We start from the raw sequence: 20,000 nt of genomic DNA on the forward strand, positions 1-20,000 counted from the left end.
TTGTAGTTGTTGTTATCCTCTTTCTCACCACTAGATGTCAGCATTGTTCTGCTGTTCTGTTAGTACAGGCACTGAGGGAAGATTTTATTTTGAACATTACAGAAATAAAGAATTATTATGATACATGACTTTTTTCATTATTGCTTTATTTCCTTTAAACTGCTGATGTTTTGCAGTGTGAAAGGATGCAGCTAGCCTTTAGTCTGAGGAAAGATGGCTAGTGATATGATATGATTTATCTAATGATATGGAGTAATCCTCTAGAATTAAATGAATGAGGTCATTCTGTGCTCTGTAGGGTGAAGATGGTTTCCCTGGATTTAAAGGTGATATGGGACTCAAAGGGGATAAGGTGAGTTCATATAAAATTACTCACAAGGCATAAAATTAAAATAAATAAATGTAATATATTTTAACAATGAGTTGATAATTTAATGTCTGAAATACTTGTAGGAATTTCTGAACAGACTGCTTCGTGTTAATCTACAGTACAGAAGGCTAATCCTTTATTTATTTACTTTTTGTTTTATTGACCGTTGATGTGATTTGTTTAAATAGGAGTTAAACTCCTCAGTAGTGTGTGTTCATGGTTGAAGAAATGCTGAGCATCTACACATCATGCAGTAGCTCCTATAGAGACAGTGCTGTAACGAGACGCTTCAAGAACACGACACACATGACGAGCATAAAGCTGGTGTTTCACCCTGCGGCCACTAGGGGGCCAGCGAGAGGCATAGCCCTGCGTCACAGGCGTGTTGGTCAGCGTGTTGACTGTGTGTGGTGTAATAAACACTCTATAAACCTGCGGCATCTCACAGAAATCAGAGCCTGATGAGGTTCAGGATGTTAAATTACAACAACACAACACAACAATCCCACAATTCCTCTGTGATCACATGACCTCGTTACCTCAGTGGTGCTCAAACCAGGAAGTGGGGGATTGATTGATTGATTTTTTATTTTTCAGGGGGAACCTGGAGTGATTGGATTGAGGGGAGAAGATGGACCAGAGGGACCGAAGGGAAAAGCCGGACCGACTGGAGAAGCTGGACCCATGGGACTGGCTGGAGAAAAGGTTAACATTTGTCTCCATAAACCAACATGTTTCTCTCATTTTTAATATATATATATATATACATATATAGCTTACAGAGTGTGTGTGTGTGTGTGTGTGTGTGTAGGGTAAACTGGGAGTTCCTGGATTGCCTGGATATCCTGGACGACAGGGTCCAAAGGTAAAACCACCAGAAGCTGTTCACTCTGTATTTCCCTGAACACTAACACTCTGTGTGAATAAAAATTCTTTATGGTTCTGTAGGGTTCTACTGGCTTCGTCGGTTCTGCTGGAGCCAATGGAGAGAAAGGAGGAAGGGTACGTCTAATCGAAGTGGACAGTGAAAGTGTGAAGGGAGCGAAGGGTCTCACTGAAATCAGATAAAACACTGAGCGGAGAGCGTGTGTTTATTTAACGCTCCACATTTTAACTCCTGTTTAAAAACTTGCAGTAAAACTGATTTTATACGATTATTTCTAAAAAAAAACAAAGATGTGAGATCTGGGGTTTTGTCCTGATCCTAACCCACTGTTTAATTCTTCTCAGGGACTCGCTGGTAAAGCAGGGCCGAGAGGACAGCGCGGGCCAACGGTACCAGCACACACGCTATTACAGACATCTAATTCTGTCTCAGGAGCTAGCTATGATAGCAGCTAACGCTAATGCTAATGTGTTTCAGGGTCCTCGTGGTAGCCGCGGTGCAAGAGGACCGACAGGAAAACCAGGAGCGAAGGTCAGAATGTTAACCCACCTCTCAGAACTGACCGATTGTTGATTGGTTTTAATTTGTGCTCAGTGCAGGACTTTATTCTCCCCCACAGGGAACATCTGGACACGACGGTCCTGCTGGTGGTCCTGGAGAAAGAGTAAGCAGCTTCACCATTGCTGCAGGATTTACCGTCCTTCAGCATTTCATCAGATCACTTATCATATTTTCCTACTTTTTTTTCAGGGACCTCAAGGACCCCAGGGGCCTGTCGGGTTGCCGGGCCCTAAAGGTCCACCTGTGAGTTGCTCAGAACATGTAGAATTACATTACACATCACTGTTCTAGAAAGTTAGCATGCTAGTTGTCAAGATAGCTAGTTAGTCAGCAAACTAATTATTGTTGAGAATCGTTGTGTTAATTTCTCTGAATTCAGTGATTAGCAGCACTAATTTTTTAGCATTCCAGTTCATTAGCAATCTGAATGACGGCAGTGCATGGATGCTAATGCTCACTAGCGCTAGTGTGAAGAAAGCGCTATTTACTAGTTATGCTAATTATCATGTGTGTGTTCCCAGGGACCACCTGGTAAAGACGGACTGCCCGGACACCCAGGACAGAGAGGAGAGACCGTACGTCACCTTTCACTTTCACACAAACCCCAATGCTTTGTTCATGCGGACTAAAGACGCTATGCTAATAACGGCAGCTCGTCCATCTGGAGTTTTTTACTCTCACAGTTTCTCTGGTTTTAAATAAATATCAGGTTTAGTCCTGATTTACTCCAATAAAATGAAGCTCTTCCTGTTAGCTGTTCAGGCTAAATGTTCACACACTATAAAGAAGTTATCCTGCTCGTCTTTGGCATGAAGTCTGTTTAATATCAGAATTTATTTCTGATTAAAAGGGTTTCCAAGGGAAGACGGGTCCACCTGGTCCCGGAGGAGTCGTGGGGCCACAGGTAACCACGGCAACCGCTTCTTTATCTCTTCCATACATCTCTATCTATCTATCTATATAAACGATAAAACTTTTATATATTAATAATATGATATAGTTTTAAAACATGTACCTTTTTCACTTATTATTAATATTAATATTATGATGATATTATGATTATATTGTTAATGAGTGTGTAGTTGTAACCTGGTGCGTGTGTTTGTGTGTGTGTGTGTGTTATATTGAAGGGTCCTACAGGAGAAACCGGACCTGTGGGAGAAAGAGGACACCCCGGATCCCCGGGACCCCCCGGAGAGCAAGGTCTTCCTGGAGCAGCGGGTAAAGAAGGTGGAAAGGTAAAAAGCTTTTATTAAATTGTATTTATTATTAATTATTAATAAATTAATTATTAATTACTATTAAATATTCTCCTCAGCTCTCACGAAATGAACATTTTGAAACAAACGTTTGTTCTTTAAAGCTTTAATGTATTCTTTATTTTCTCGTCAGGGAGACCCGGGTCCCCAGGGTCCTGGTGGAAAGCCCGGTCCTGCTGGTATCCGAGGTTTCCTGGGACTGAGAGGTCTTCCTGGAACGCCAGTAAGGGAAAAAACTTAAATCAAATATGCATAATGTATTTCTGTAAATTGTAAGAATGATTTGTTTAGTTGTGTAGAGAACATTAGGAGTGTGTGCATGCGTTAGGGACCTAAACACACACCTCCTGCTTCTCTATTTCAGGGTCCAGGAGGTCTGAAAGGTGGTGAAGGTCCTCCTGGTCCACCAGGTCCCAACGTAAGTCCATCACAAGTTCACTACCATCTGCTACATTACACCAGGAAAATAGAATAATCTAATTATTACAATAAAAAAATAAATAAAACGCTGATGAGAGGAAGCACCTCATCATGATGATGATGAAGAATGTGATATGTGATGATGTTTTAGGGATCTCCAGGTGAGAGAGGAGGTGCTGGACCCGGCGGCCCGATTGGAGTACCGGGACGAAATGGACCTCAAGGACTCCCGGGACCCGCTGGAGAGAAAGGTGGCCCGGTAAGACTCCGGAGCATTTAATCTGATTTTATACACAGGATCAGATCGTTCTCTCAATCTGATTGTCTGGTGTTAAATTTTAGAAAAATTGTATTAATACTATTCGTCTTATCTACTAGTCTCCATCGGTCAGTGTTTTAATGACTTTATAAACACAGTGACATTCAGACTCAAGCTTCTTCAGGAACTCTTTAAACTCCACCAGATAAATAAACAGCTGTGTAAAGTAGAATGTCTTATGATGTTCAGGGCGAGAAAGGTCCTGCTGGCCCCGCTGGTCGAGATGGTATCCAGGGTCCAGTTGGACTTCCTGGTCCTGCAGGACCTCAGGGACCACCTGGAGAGGACGGTGATAAGGTAACTTCAGCTCTGTAACACTTTTCCTCAGTTAATGACGTGATGCTCTGTTTAACACATGAGCATGTGTTCGGATTTAAAGGGAGAAGTCGGAGAAGCGGGACAGAAGGGAAGCAAAGGGGACAAGGGCGAATCTGTGAGTGTCCTTTTGTAACCATAAAGACATCCACAAAATTATCAATGTCTCATGAGCAAAGTGCTCATTTTCGGTTATTATTATTATTATTATTATTATTATTTTTACTATTATAATTATTAGGGTCCTCCTGGTCCAGTTGGCCTTCAAGGTCCAGTTGGCAATCCAGGTCCTGCTGTGAGTATTAAACTCTCTCTGTCTCTCTCACACACACACACACACCACAGTCTTTGTTGTTCTGCTAATGAACTGATGTTAGACTCTGAATTGATCTCAGGAGACGTTACTCCACTGTTGTGTTAAAATCAGTCACTTTAGAAACACAAAAGAGGTCAGAATTCACTGACTTTTGGGTCAGCCCTGATAATGATAATGATGATGATTCAGCTGATTTGTTTCTGTTTGTGTGTTTGTGTCTTAGGGCAGCGATGGTGAAGCTGGTCCACGAGGTCAGCAGGGAATGTTCGGCCAGAAGGGAGACGAAGGACCTCGAGGATTCCCCGGACTGCCAGGACCCGTCGGCCTACAGGTACACACTCCCTACAACACACTCAGTATGATACACTCTGTACACCACATTCCGAACAACACACTCCGTACAACACACTCCGAATAACACACTCCGAACAACACACTCTGAACAACACACTCCATACAACACACTCCGTACAACACACTCCGAACAACACACTCCGTACAACACACTCCGAACAACACACTCCGTACAACACACGTCGAACAACACACTCTGAACAACACACTCTGTACAACACACTCTGTACAACACACTCCGAACAACACACTCCGAACAACACACTCCATACAACACACTCCATACAACACACTCCGAACAACACACTCTTTACAACACACTCTGTACAACATACTCCGAACAACACACTCCATACAACACACTCCGAACTACACACTCCATACAATACACTCCATACAACACACTCCGAACAACACACTCCATACAACACACTCCATACAACACACTCCGAACAACACACTCCATACAACACACTCCATACAACACACTCCGAACAACACACTCCATACAACACACTCCGAACAACACACTCCATACAACACACTCCGAACAACACACTCTGAACAACACACTCTGTACAACACACTCCGTACAACACACTCCGTACAACACACTTCGAACTACACACTCCGAACAACACACTCCATACAACACACTCTGTACAACACACTCTGTACAACACACTCCGTACAACACACTCCGAACAACACACTCCGTACAACACACTCCGTACAACACACTCCGAACAACACACTCCGAACAACACACTCCGTACAACACACTCCGAACAACACACTCCATACAACACACTCTGTACAACACACTCTGTACAACACACTCCGTACAACACACTCCGAACAACACACTCTGTACAACACACTCCGTACAACACACTCCGAACAACACACTCCGAACAACACACTCCGTACAACACACTTCGAACAACACACTCCGAACAACACACTCCGTACAACACACTCCGAATAACACACTCCGTACAACACACTCCAAACAACACACTCCGAACAACACACTCCGTACAACACACTCCGAATAACACACTCCGTACAACACACTCCAAACAACACACTCCGAACAACACACTCCGTACAACACACTCCGAATAACACACTCCGTACATCACACTCCGAATAACACACTCCGTACAACACACTCCGAACAACACACTCCGAACAACACACTCTGTACAACACACTCCGAACAACACACTCTGTACAACACACTCCGAACAACACACTCCGTACAACACACTCCGTACAACACACTCCGAACAACACACTCCGTACAACACTCCGTACAACACACTCCGTACAACACACTCCGAACAACACACTCCGTACAACACACTCCGTACAACACACTCCGAACTACACACTCCGAACAACACACTCCATACAACACACTCCGAACAACACACTCCATACAACACACTCCGAACAACACACTCCATACAACACACTCCGTACAACACACTCCGAACTACACACTCCAAACAACACACTCCGAACAACACACTCCATACAACACACTCCGTACAACACACTCCGTACAACACACTCCGAACAACACACTCCGTACAACACACTCCATACAACACACTCCGAACAACACACTCCGAACAACACACTCTGTACAACACACTCCATACAACACACTCCGTACAACACACTCCGAACAACACACTCCGTACAACACACTCCGAACAACACACCCAGAACAACACACTCCGAACAACACACCCCGAACAACACACTCCATACAACACACTCCGAATAACACACTCCATACAACACACTCCATACAACACACTCCATACAACACACTCCGAATAACACACTCCATACAACACACTCCATACAACACACTCCATACAACACACTCCGAATAACACACTCCATACAACACACTCCATACAACACACTCCGTACAACACACTCCATACAACACACTCCGAACAACACACTCCGTACAACACACTCCATACAACACACTCCGAACAACACACTCCATACAACACACTCCGAACAACACACTCCGAATAACACACTCCGTACAACACACTCCGTACAACACACTCCGAACAACACACTCCATACAACACACTCCGAATAACACACTCCATACAACACACTCCATACAACACACTCCGAACAACACACTCCGTACAACACACTCCGAACAACACACTCCGTACAACACACTCCGTACAACACACTCCGTACAACACACTCCATGCAACACACTCTATATATCACACTCCGAACAACACACTCCGAACAACACACTCCGTACAACACACTCCGTACAACACACTCCGTACAACACACTCCATGCAACACACTCTATATATCACACTCCGAACAACACACTCCGAACAACACACTCCGTACAACACACTCCGAACAACACACTCTGTACAACACACTCCGAACAACACACTCCATGCAACACACTCCATACAACACACTCTATATATCACACTCCGAACAACACACTCCATGCAACACACTCTATATATCACACTCCGAACAACACACTCCGTACAACACACTCCGAACAACACACTCCGAACAACACACTCCATACAACACACTCCGAACAACACACTCCGTACAACACACTCCGTACAACACACTCCGAACAACACACTCCATGCAACACACTCTATATATCACACTCCGAACAACACACTCCGTACAACACACTCCGAACAACACACTCCGAACAACACACTCCATACAACACACTCCGAACAACACACTCCGTACAACACACTCCGAACAACACACTCCGAACAACACACTCTGTACAACACACTCCGAACAACACACTCCGTACAACACTCCGTACAACACACTCCGTACAACACACTCCGAACAACACACTCCGAACAACACACTCCGTACAACACACTCCATACAACACACTCCGAACAACACACTCCATACAACACACTACGTACAACACACTCCGAACAACACACTCCGTACAACACACTCCGAACAACACACTCCATACAACACACTCCGTACAACACACTCCGAACAACACACTCCATACAACACACTCCGTACAACACACTCCGAACAACACACTCCATACAACACACTCCGAACAACACACTCCGTACAACACACTCCGAACAACACACTCCGAACAACACACTCCGTACAACACACTCCGAACAACACACTCCATACAACACACTCCGAACAACACACTCCGTACAACACACTCCATACAACACACTCCATACAACACACTCCGAACAACACACTCCATACAACACACTCCGAATAACACACTCCATACAACACACTCCGAACAACACACTCCATACAACACACTCCGTACAACACACTCCGTACAACACACTCCGAACAACACACTCCGAACAACACACTCCGTACAACACACTCCGAACAACACACTCCGTACAACACACTCCATACAACACACTCCGAACAACACACTCCATACAACACACTCCGAACAACACACTCCATACAACACACTCCGAATAACACACTCCATACAACACACTCCATACAACACACTCCGAACAACACACTCCATACAACACACTCCGAACAACACACTCCATACAACACACTCCATACAACACACTCCATGCAACACACTCTATATATCACACTCCGAACAACACACTCCGAACAACACACTCCATACAACACACTCCATGCAACACACTCTATATATCACACTCCGAACAACACACTCCATACAACACACTCCGTACAACACACTCCATGCAACACACTCTATATATCACACTCCGAACAACACACTCCGAACAACACACTCCGTACAACACACTCCGAACAACACACTCCGAACAACACACTCCATACAACACACTCCGAACAACACACTCCGAACAACACACTCCATACAACACACTCCGAACAACACACTCTGAACAACACACTCCGAACAACACACTCCGTACAACACACTCCGAACAACACACTCCGAACAACACACTCCGTACAACACACTCCGTACAACACACCCCGAACAACACACTCCGAACAACACACCCCGAACAACACACTCCGAACAAAACACTCCATACAACACACTCTATATATCACACTCCGAACAACACACTCCGAACAACACACCCCGAACAACACACCCCGAACAACACACCCCGAACAACACACCCCGAACAACACACTCCGAACAACACACTCCATACAACACACTCCATGCAACACACTCTATATATCACACTCCGTACAACACACTCCGAACAACACACTCCGTACAACACACCCCGAAAAACACACTCCGTACAACACACTCCATACAACACACCCCGAACAACACACTCCGAATAACACACACCGTACAACACACTCCGTACAACACACTCCGAACAACACACTCCGAACAACACACTCCGTACAACACACTCCGAACAACACACTCCATACAACACACTCCATGCAACACACTTTATATATCACACCCCGAACAACACACTCCGTACAACACACTCCATACAACACACCCCGAACAACACACTCCGTACAACACACTCCATACAACACACTCCATACAACACACTCCGTACAACACACTCCGAACAACACACTCCGAACAACACACTCCGTACAACACACCCCGAACAACACACTCCGTACAACACGCTCCATACAACACACTCCATACAACACACTCCGTACAACACACTCCGAACAACACACTCCGAACAACACACTCCGTACAACACACCCCGAACAACACACTCCGTACAACACACTCCATACAACACACTCCATACAACACACTCCGTACAACACACTCCGTACAACACACCCCGAAAAACACACTCCGTACAACACACCCCGAACAACACACTCCGTACAACACACTCCATACAACACACTCCATACAACACACTCCGTACAACACACTCCGTACAACACACCCCGAAAAACACACTCCGTACAACACACTCCGAACAACACACTCCGTACAACACACCCCGAACAACACACTCCGTACAACACACTCCATACAACACACTCCATACAACACACTCCGTACAACACACTCCGTACAACACACCCCGAAAAACACACTCCGTACAACACACCCCGAACAACACACCCCGAACAACACACTCCGAATAACACACTCCGTACAACACACTCCGTACAACACACTCCGAATAACACACTCCGAATAACACACTCCGTACAACACACTCCGTTCAACACACTCCATACAACACACTCCGTACAACACACTCCGTACAACACACTCCATACAACACACTCCGTACAACACACTCCGAACAACACACTCCGTACAACACACTCCGTACAACACACTCCGAATAACACACTCCGAACAACACACTCCGTACAACACACTCCGAATAACACACTCCGTACAACACACTCCGTACAACACACTCCGAATAACACACTCCGAATAACACACTCCGTACAACACACTCCGAACAACACACTCCGTACAACACACTCCGTACAACACACTCCGAACAACACACTCCGTACAACACACTCCGTACAACACACTCCGAACAACACACTCCGAACAACACACTCCGTACAACACACTCCGAACAACACACTCCGAATAACACACTCCATACAACACACTCCGTACAACACACTCCGTACAACACACTCCGAACAACACACTCCATACAACACACTCCGAATAACACACTCCATACAACACACTCCGAATAACACACTCCGAATAACACACTCCGTACAACACACTCCGTACAACACACTCCGAATAACACACTCCGTACAACACACTCCGAATAACACACTCCGTACAACACACTCCGTACAACACACTCCATACAACACACTCCGTACAACACACTCCGAACAACACACTCCGTACAACACACTCCGTACAACACACTCCGAACAACACACTCCGAATAACACACTCCGTACAACACACTCCGTACAACACACTCCGAATAACACACTCCATACAACACACTCCGTACAACACACTCCGAATAACACACTCCGTACAACACACTCCGTACAACACACTCCGAATAACACACTCCATACAACACACTCCGTACAACACACTCCGAATAACACACTCCGTACAACACACTCCGTACAACACACTCCGAATAACACACTCCATACAACACACTCCATACAACACACTCCATACAACACACTCCGTACAACACACTCCATACAACACACTCCATACAACACACTCCATACAACACACTCCGAACAACACACTCCGTACAACACACTCCGTACAACACACTCCGAATAACACACTCCGTACAACACACTCCGAATAACACACTCCGTACAACACACTCCGAATAACACACTCCGAATAACACACTCCATACAACACACTCCGTACAACACACTCCGAATAACACACTCCATACAACACACTCCATACAACACACTCCATACAACACACTCCATACAACACACTCCGTACAACACACTCCGAATAACACACTCCGAATAACACACTCCATACAACACACTCCGTACAACACACTCCGAATAACACACTCCGTACAACACACTCCGAATAACACACTCCGTACAACACACTCCGAATAACACACTCCATACAACACACTCCGAACAACACACTCCGAATAACACACTCCATACAACACACTCCGAACAACACACTCCATACAACACACTCCATACAACACACTCCGTACAACACACTCCATACAACACACTCCATACAACACACTCCGAACAACACACTCCATACAACACACTCCGTACAACACACTCCGTACAACACACTCCGAACAACACACTACTTACAACCCTTGCATTTGTATAAAATTGTGTTTATTTAAACCTATAACTCTGTCACCAGGGATTACCTGGACCTCCGGGGGAGAAGGGAGAGACCGGTGACGTCGGTGCCATGGTTAGTTTCAGGCTCTCTTCACTGTATTTATTTATTACTTCCTGCTTGTTCATTTCTTCATTAATTGTTGTTCTCGATGGGTTTCAGGGTCCTCCTGGTCCTCCGGGTCCGAGAGGCCCTCAGGGTCCCAGTGGAGCCGATGTGAGTGTTTCAGTTCCTCACGTTTACCTGCACATGTTCTGATATAAGCCTCTCAGAGATCAGTGTCTCACAGCAACATGGTGTCTTTATTAACAGGGAGCTCAGGGGCCTCCTGGTGGTGTCGGCTCTATGGGAGGAAACGGAGAAAAGGTCAGAATTGTTCTGTTTTAGACTGGACAGAAATCTGAGTCACATGAACACACACCGCATCCATCATTAGATCCCCTACATGAAGACTGGAGATCTTCATTAAACTCTCACAGATAATCTGATTATTTTATAGGGTGAGACAGGTGAAGCAGGAAACCCAGGATCCCCTGGAGAGACTGGTTCAATGGTAAGTGTGTGTGTGTGTGTGTGTTTATAAAATAAATATAAAATATATAATATAATATGAAATATAAAAATATTAATATAAAGAATATTATAAAGTACAGTAATAATAATAATAATAATAATAAAAATAGCAGCAGTAATAAAATGTGATAATAAAAAGTGATGTAATTTAATGCTCAAGAAAAAAAATATTAAAAAGACAAGTGTAAGGTGTAAACAAATACAGAATTAAATAAAATATGCACTTAATAAAATAACATGTGATAAAATGAAACTTGATCAAGTGAAAAATAAAAGCAAGGACAGTGAGACTAATATCAATAATAATAATTATTAATAATATTTAATTTCGCTGTGTGATATTTTATCAGATGTTTTGTGTATTTATTTTACACCACTATTTATTTTGTTATAGTCATTTGTTAAAAAATGACACTGATGCTGTGTTTTAGGGTCCGAAAGGTGAAGTGGGTGAGAAAGGAGAGACTGGACCACCTGGAGCTGCCGGACCTGCAGGAGCACGAGGACCCCCTGGAGATGACGGTCCTAAAGGAAACCCTGTAAGTGAGAGCTGACATCAATGACATCACTGAATTAACGCTAAATTATCGCTGAATTAACGCTGAATCATCTCTGATCTTTCTTAACTAGGGACCTGCTGGATTTCCTGGAGACCCAGGTCCTCCTGGTGAGCCCGGTGTTGCAGTAAGTTAAATAATAAAACTATTAAAAGTTAAATAAGAGTGGAATGAGAGCAGTAGATATGATCACAAACACACACACTGGAGTGTACTAAAGAGTGTATTAGATCCGTGTGTGTGTGGAGTGTGTAGAGTATAATCTGTTGTGTGTTTCACAGGGACTCGATGGTCTTCCTGGAGATAAAGGAGAAGATGGAGAAGCCGGTCAACAGGTACGTCACCTGTCATTTACACGCTCACAAAATTTCTCTAAACAGTTACAGGATACAATGATGTGATTGGTGTGTGTGTGTGTGTGTGTGTGTGTGTCTGCAGGGACCCCCAGGTCCGTCAGGTGAAGCTGGACCTCCTGGACCTCCAGGAAAGAGAGTGAGTCACTGAATCTGCTTTAAACATCATTCACAGGATGTTTAAAAAAGGAAGTGGATTTTGTTAAGATTCTCTTAAACAATAATAAACACATAAATTATTACAAGAGATTTTTTCAAAAATAAACAGAAAACAGGAAAAATGTAGAAAAATCTGTTTTTGAGCCGAGATAAGGAATATATATCAATAGAAATACATAAAGATATCAAATCAGTAATCAATGAACATAATAATTCTCCAGAGATTATAGCAGATTATCAATAAAAAGAGGAATCTGATGGGTTATTAGTTCAGAGTCTATATTTTACTTTTTGTGTGCTGTGTGATCCAGGGTCCGGCCGGACGGCAAGGGCCCGAGGGCAAGCAGGGAGAAAAAGGTTCTAAGGTAAAAACCCAACAGTGTATATATAGATGTATATATGTAGAATATAATCAATCACGTGTGTGTGTGTGTGTGTGTGTGTAATAGTCATCAGCCACAGAGTATGTTCTGCTCTCTGTCCTGCAGGGTGAAGCCGGAGCTGAAGGACCAGCTGGGAAAACTGGGCCTGTTGGACCTCAAGGACCACCTGGGAAGCCTGGTGCTGAGGGACTAAGAGGAATTCCTGGACCTGTGGTCAGTTTCCTGTTGGCTTGTGATACTCAAGCAGAATATTTCTGAATCTAGATCACGCTTTTAAACACTTATGACATCACTGCAGGGTGAACAGGGACTTCCTGGAGCAGGAGGTAAAGACGGTCCACCGGGTCCACTGGTAAGAGACACCTTTATACACACTCCAGATCATTTACATCAAAACTACATCTACAGGATGATGATGATGATGATGATGATGATGAAATTGAAAAAGCCAACATACTGTTTTTCTTAATAAGCTTATTATTATTATCCCTAGGAAATTTTTCTTAGACAATTAATTTCTAACATTAATGCGGCCCAGAGCATTCGAGCTACATGCACTAAACTCAGCATGGTTGTTCATCCTGGTCTGAAGGAGTGTGTTATTACTTTTCTAAGCAATCGGAATTCCGGTATTCCCAGTATGGAAGCTCAAAATGGCCTTTTTCCAGATAGAATTCCATTCAAAATTTTTGGAGGTTTATAACTCGGCAGGCTTTCGAGATATCGACACCAAACTCTGCCAGCTCCTTCAGAATCTTGGGCGGGATGAAGCCGTAAATTTTGGAACCAATTGGAATTTTGGTTTTCTGGTAGAACCCTGCCCCAAAATTGGCAAAATCACAAAACTACTCCAACATGCGTTGGGGTGACGTCACGTGATGTCACGTGCACGCCACGCCCCCAAAATAAACAGAAATGCAAAATTACTCTAACATACACAATTTCAACATAACCCTATTTGACATATCAAAACACTCATTGAGGGGAATTTTGTGACGTGTCCAAGTAATGTCATGTGACGTCTGCTTGCTTCGTCAAGCCAACATTAAAGTAAATTAAAATCTAGTTATTGTTGTTGTTGAATGTAAATGTTAATTATTTCTGGCTTTTGTAAAAAGACTTCATATCATAAATGTTTAAATAATTTAATAAGAATGGTTTTTCGGCTGTTCCTGTGCTCATGTGACTCTTCTGTGGTCAGGGTCCTCCTGGACTCCCAGGGCTGAAAGGTGACCCGGGTTTTAAAGGTGAAAAGGTAAAGTGTGTGTTATTGGGTTTAATCACAGATAAAACTGGAGAAAATAAAGAATTAACAGAATGTGTGTGTGTGTGTGTGTGTGTGTGCATTGATGTTAGAGTTTTCTGTTTAATTCCAGTTTCCACTTACAGAGTTTATTTTTCATATACACCAACGTGCATAACTATACACAACTGTACACATCCATACACAATTATACACAACTGTACACAACTGTACACATCTGTACACAACTGTACACATCTGTACACAATTATACACAACTATACACAACTATACACAACTGTACACAACTGTACACATCTGTACACAACTGTACACATCTGTACACAATTATACACAACTATACACAACTATACACAACTGTACACAACTGTACACATCTGTACACAACTGTACACATCTGTACACAATTATACACAACTATACACAACTATACATAAACAGTGTGTGTAAAATGTAACTGTATAAATATTTAATCAGTTGAGTAAAGTAGAGAAAGTAGATTAAATCAGAATAAATATCAGAATAAACATTCTATAAACGCTGTCACATGACTGATGTTGAAGTCGTTACATGTTGCGAGTCATGTTAGCGTATGTTTGTGGTTTTCAGGGTCATCCTGGTCTGATTGGACTGATCGGACCTCCAGGTGATTCAGGTGAGAAAGGAGACAGAGGTTTACCTGGAGCTCAGGGAACAGCTGGAGGCAAAGGTGATCCTGTAAGTGAATACACACACACACACACACACACATACAAACACACACCCAGAGTTAATTACAGATTTGCCCTGGGCTGGTTCTGAATAATCCTGTTCTGGTCTGATCTCAGGGTGGTGTTGGTTCTCCTGGTCCTCTTGGTCCTCCTGGTCCTCCTGGTATTCCTGTAAGTTTAATCATCTCCATTACTGCTCTGTAATATTCTCTCACTTATATTACTCTATGGTCATTTGACTCTATGGTCCTCTCTCTCTCTCTCTCTCTCTCTCTCTCTTTCTCTCTAAGGGAACACAAGGACAAAAAGGATCCAAAGGAGCGAGTGTGAGTCCCGAAACTGCGTAACTTGTTTTCATCACTTTATATGAATATATAATATATATAAGCGGATCAGCACTAAAATGAAAACAAAACACACTTTTTTAAAAATCTAAATAAAAATCATCTCTCAGGGTTTAATGTTAGTCTCTGTAGCTCATCCACACATTTTATTTGAAATGCATTTATGTTGATTTGTTTATGTAAATATGTTAAATGAAGTAATAAATGTGGTGTTAAAGGGTCCAGCGGGTCAGAAAGGAGAACCCGGGTTGGTCGGCACTCCTGGTCCTCCTGTAAGTCAAATTCTAATTTCTAATCACAGACGTTGATCTTATTCCTGACGTGTTCGTGTTAAAATAATGTGTTTAAGGAAGCTGATGTAGTGATGGATATCTGATCTTGGATTTTTAGGGTCCTCCAGGTGACATGATCCAGCCACTGCCCATTCAGATGTCCAAGAAATCCAGGCGTTCTTCAGACGTCCAGGCCGACGAGGCCGTGATGGATTATGGTATGGAGGGAATGGAGGGAATGGACGAAGTCTACGGCTCTCTCAATAACCTGAAGCTGGACATTGAGCGTATGAAGTTCCCTCTTGGGACGCAGGACAATCCGGCTCGTACTTGTAAAGACCTGCAGCTCAGCCAGCCCGACTTCCCCAACGGTGCGACACCAAACACTAACACTTCTACAGAAAACTTCTAGCTGAATAGCAGACAAGAGACGAAAGATTTATTCCTCTGACCGAACAGCATGAGGAGAAAAGATCAGAGTCTTTAAACCTCTCAGTGATATTAAACGCTTGTAAAGAACATGTTCAGTGTCTGAAAGCAGCTTCTGTGTTTTAGGTGAATATTGGATCGACCCAAACATGGGCTGTAAAGGAGATTCCTTTAAGGTGTATTGTAACTTTACAGCAGGAGGAGAGACGTGTATCTATCCTGATAAAAAGTCCTCAGGGGTAAGTAACTAATCCCTGAAACCAAGCAGTTTAGTGCTCTTTGTACTCACTGTGTAATAATTGTACTGATTTTCTCTAAAAAGGTTCGAATATCCAACTGGCCCAAAGAGTCTCCAGGGACGTGGTTCAGCGAATTCAAGCGCGGGAAAATTGTAAGTCTCACCTCACTAACATCTAACATCTTCCTGTTCTGTTTCAGGACTCTTTCCTGCTCTGGACACCAGCATCAGCTCCTTCTCAGCTGATCTCCCTCCTCAGCTCCTCCTCAGCTGATCTCTCTCATTAGCTTGTCCTCGGCTGATCTCTCTGATCAGCTCATCTTTCATGTGTGTGTCTTTCACAGCTCTCGTATGTGGATGTAGAGGAGAGTTCCATCACCGGCGTCCAGATGACGTTCCTCAAGTTGCTGAGTTCTGCAGCAAGACAGAACTTCACCTACATCTGCCACCAGTCCGTCGCCTGGTTCGACGCTAAAGCAGACAGCTACAACAAAGCGCTGCGCTTCCTCGGCTCCAACGACGAAGAAATGTCTCACGACAACAACCCCTTCATCAAGGCCATGTATGACGCCTGCTCGGTAAGAACGTGAGCACAGAGGCACGTCACTGACACTGCTCTTACTCACAGCAGATTTTCACAACAGTATTAATAGTTCCCAAGCTGCTCAGGTTCTCCTGATGTTCTGCCTCCAAAGCTGCCACCTCCCCATAACCAGAGGTTCAGCTCTGCTGCAGGATGGACACGTGTGAGACACAGAAACTTCAAGTGACGTGGATGCTGGTTCTGATAAAATCTCCTCTCTTTATGTCTTTTCAGCAAAAGCAGGGCTACGCTAGGACCGTGTTGGAGATTAACACTCCGCGCATCGACCAGCTTCCTATCATCGACGTCATGCTGAACGACTTCGGAGATCCAAACCAGAGATTCGGCTTCGAGGTCGGACCTGTCTGCTTCCTCGGGTGATGGCTGTCCTTCAGCCCGGCGTGCTGGGACCCTTCCAGACGTGTGGACAGCTGACACACACACACACACACTTCTGCTGGCTAATAAAGACTGTGTTATCATCATGGGAAAGTTCTTCGCCCTTGTAGGGCCGAAATGACGAGACTGAGACCAGCATTCTGAGGACCAACATGAAGAGAAGACACGAACTGGTGAATAACTGTGCACTTTCAGACTAAAAAAGAAATGGATTCCTCTCTTTTCCTCTTTTCCACCAAATCCACTTCTTTTCCCAGTCCCAGTTTTAATCCCACTATATAATTAACTTCTAATCCTGATCTTTTAGTTTTAATCCCACTGTTGATCCTTCATAACCTCATTATCATAAGTTTTGAACTCCGTCCTAAACCTGATCCCTAATATTAATACCAAAATACCTTATTCCAGTTCCTATTATGGAATTTATTCCCAATTTTTCAGTCCCAATTTTTATTCTAGTTCCACTTCCCTTTCGTCCCTTTATTCTTTCTCCAACTGTTTAGATTCACATTAGTCTATTATAAAATGAGATCTTACGGTGCTATAGAAAAGTGCATTTTATAAAACTGTAATTATGATTTTGTACAATAATGTCTTTTGAAGCCGCTTTCCTGCAGAACCTTGCATGTCTTTAATCTGGAGATGATACAGTGATTTCCTCCGTCTAAATAGCTTTTATCTTTAACTTTCAAACAGTCGTCCTGTTATAGTGTGATTATAAACTCAGCATTAAAAAGCAGCCCTACTGTAAATATTGACCACTTTTAGAGGAGATTTATCTGTCGTAAGGATGCTGAAGGAGTAATTTTAAGATTTAAAATCTGTATAAAAGCAGATTTTTCTTCATTTCCCACTAATGTGTTGATGTAGTCAGTGGTAGCCTTAATGCTGTGGTAATCAGACGTCTGATAACGTGACGGTGAAACAAGAGCGTTTATATCAGACTCAAAATCTTTTTCTTTTATTTTTTTAATACCTCAACCCCGAGTGGAAGGGAAAACATGTTAAACAGCTCTTTCATTACGCATTTTAATTTTCTTTGCGTTTCTTTATCCAAGTTTGTGTTTAAAGTTTAAAAAGTAAGACTGTGTTCCTGTGCTTGGTATTTAAGCTTCTGTGCTGCCACGTGGTTTTGTTCCATTTGCTTTTCTGTCTTTGTCTGAAATGTGTTTGCAGATCTGTTCATGTCCTCGGTTCCCTCCAAATACATGACTATAGGCATTTAAATTGGACACATTTGTGTACTTTTTTTCTTCTATAATTTATGTAAAACCTGGAATAAATGATTGGTATGATCTAGTTAGTTTCTATTCAATCACAGTGCAGTTGTGTTATTTTTTGCTGCTCTTTTCAGCCGAACAGGAATTTATACAACTATCCTGGGATACATGAGGAACGAGGCGAGGCAGATACGATGGAGTTATTTCAGGGTAATCAGGTGAAGTAAGGGGGGATGATGTAGTGAAGTAAAGGTTCAGTGGTGTAAAATAAACATGAACAGGAACGTGGTAGAAGACAAAAGTCAGGATAACATAAAGGGAGGTAAAATGCTCATGTAAAGGTCAGTGTGAAGGTAAAGGTGAAGGACAGGAGCAGGTGATGGTGCTGTAAGCTGTGAGGTCATGTTCAGTGATAATGGGGAGATGGTGGAGTGAATCTAGAGAAAGAATAATGGGAGAGTAAAGTAAGGTTCCAGAGATAAGGAGATAGAAGTTCAGGTGGTTAGTTAAAGACAGGATGTCTGAAAAGAAGCATGGAGGATCAGACACTACACATGAGAAGAACATGAACAGGTGAAAGGTGTGTTACTCTGAGCAGTGCTACAACTCTAACTCACTAAATTTACTAAAGTAAAAACAGTATCATCACCTGAAGGTCCAGATATTACCATCTCACCCACAGACGCACAGAGAGATGACCTGAAGGTCCACACACCATCTCACCCACAGACACACAGAGAGATGACCTGAAGGTCCACACACCATCTCACCCACAGACACACAGAGATGACATGAAGGTCCACACA

At 43.3% G+C, this 20,000-nt stretch overlaps 1 protein-coding gene across 1 annotated transcript in view; it reads left to right on the forward strand.

The window, feature by feature from the left end:
* Positions 1–19,289, forward strand: part of LOC131370840 (collagen alpha-1(XI) chain-like) — a 104,761-nt gene extending 85,472 nt beyond the window's left edge. The window contains exons 29-67 of the mRNA XM_058418368.1: positions 299–352; positions 968–1,075; positions 1,182–1,235; positions 1,319–1,372; positions 1,601–1,645; positions 1,734–1,787; positions 1,876–1,920; positions 2,007–2,060; positions 2,339–2,392; positions 2,668–2,721; positions 2,948–3,055; positions 3,210–3,299; positions 3,441–3,494; positions 3,648–3,755; positions 4,005–4,112; positions 4,195–4,248; positions 4,372–4,425; positions 4,670–4,777; positions 11,732–11,785; positions 11,873–11,926; positions 12,023–12,076; positions 12,210–12,263; positions 12,715–12,822; positions 12,914–12,967; positions 13,122–13,175; positions 13,279–13,332; positions 13,664–13,717; positions 13,841–13,948; positions 14,034–14,087; positions 14,937–14,990; positions 15,609–15,716; positions 15,827–15,880; positions 16,000–16,035; positions 16,272–16,325; positions 16,444–16,696; positions 16,881–16,993; positions 17,077–17,145; positions 17,337–17,570; positions 17,810–19,289. Coding sequence (XP_058274351.1) covers positions 299–352; positions 968–1,075; positions 1,182–1,235; positions 1,319–1,372; positions 1,601–1,645; positions 1,734–1,787; positions 1,876–1,920; positions 2,007–2,060; positions 2,339–2,392; positions 2,668–2,721; positions 2,948–3,055; positions 3,210–3,299; positions 3,441–3,494; positions 3,648–3,755; positions 4,005–4,112; positions 4,195–4,248; positions 4,372–4,425; positions 4,670–4,777; positions 11,732–11,785; positions 11,873–11,926; positions 12,023–12,076; positions 12,210–12,263; positions 12,715–12,822; positions 12,914–12,967; positions 13,122–13,175; positions 13,279–13,332; positions 13,664–13,717; positions 13,841–13,948; positions 14,034–14,087; positions 14,937–14,990; positions 15,609–15,716; positions 15,827–15,880; positions 16,000–16,035; positions 16,272–16,325; positions 16,444–16,696; positions 16,881–16,993; positions 17,077–17,145; positions 17,337–17,570; positions 17,810–17,956 — 3,084 coding nt within the window. The 3' untranslated portion in view covers positions 17,957–19,289. The remainder of the gene's footprint in view (positions 1–298; positions 353–967; positions 1,076–1,181; positions 1,236–1,318; positions 1,373–1,600; positions 1,646–1,733; positions 1,788–1,875; positions 1,921–2,006; positions 2,061–2,338; positions 2,393–2,667; positions 2,722–2,947; positions 3,056–3,209; positions 3,300–3,440; positions 3,495–3,647; positions 3,756–4,004; positions 4,113–4,194; positions 4,249–4,371; positions 4,426–4,669; positions 4,778–11,731; positions 11,786–11,872; positions 11,927–12,022; positions 12,077–12,209; positions 12,264–12,714; positions 12,823–12,913; positions 12,968–13,121; positions 13,176–13,278; positions 13,333–13,663; positions 13,718–13,840; positions 13,949–14,033; positions 14,088–14,936; positions 14,991–15,608; positions 15,717–15,826; positions 15,881–15,999; positions 16,036–16,271; positions 16,326–16,443; positions 16,697–16,880; positions 16,994–17,076; positions 17,146–17,336; positions 17,571–17,809) is intronic.
* The last annotated feature ends 711 nt before the right edge of the window (positions 19,290–20,000 follow it).

Source organism: Hemibagrus wyckioides, linkage group LG20 (assembly GCF_019097595.1).
Source record: "Hemibagrus wyckioides isolate EC202008001 linkage group LG20, SWU_Hwy_1.0, whole genome shotgun sequence".
Lineage (NCBI taxonomy): Eukaryota > Metazoa > Chordata > Actinopteri > Siluriformes > Bagridae > Hemibagrus > Hemibagrus wyckioides.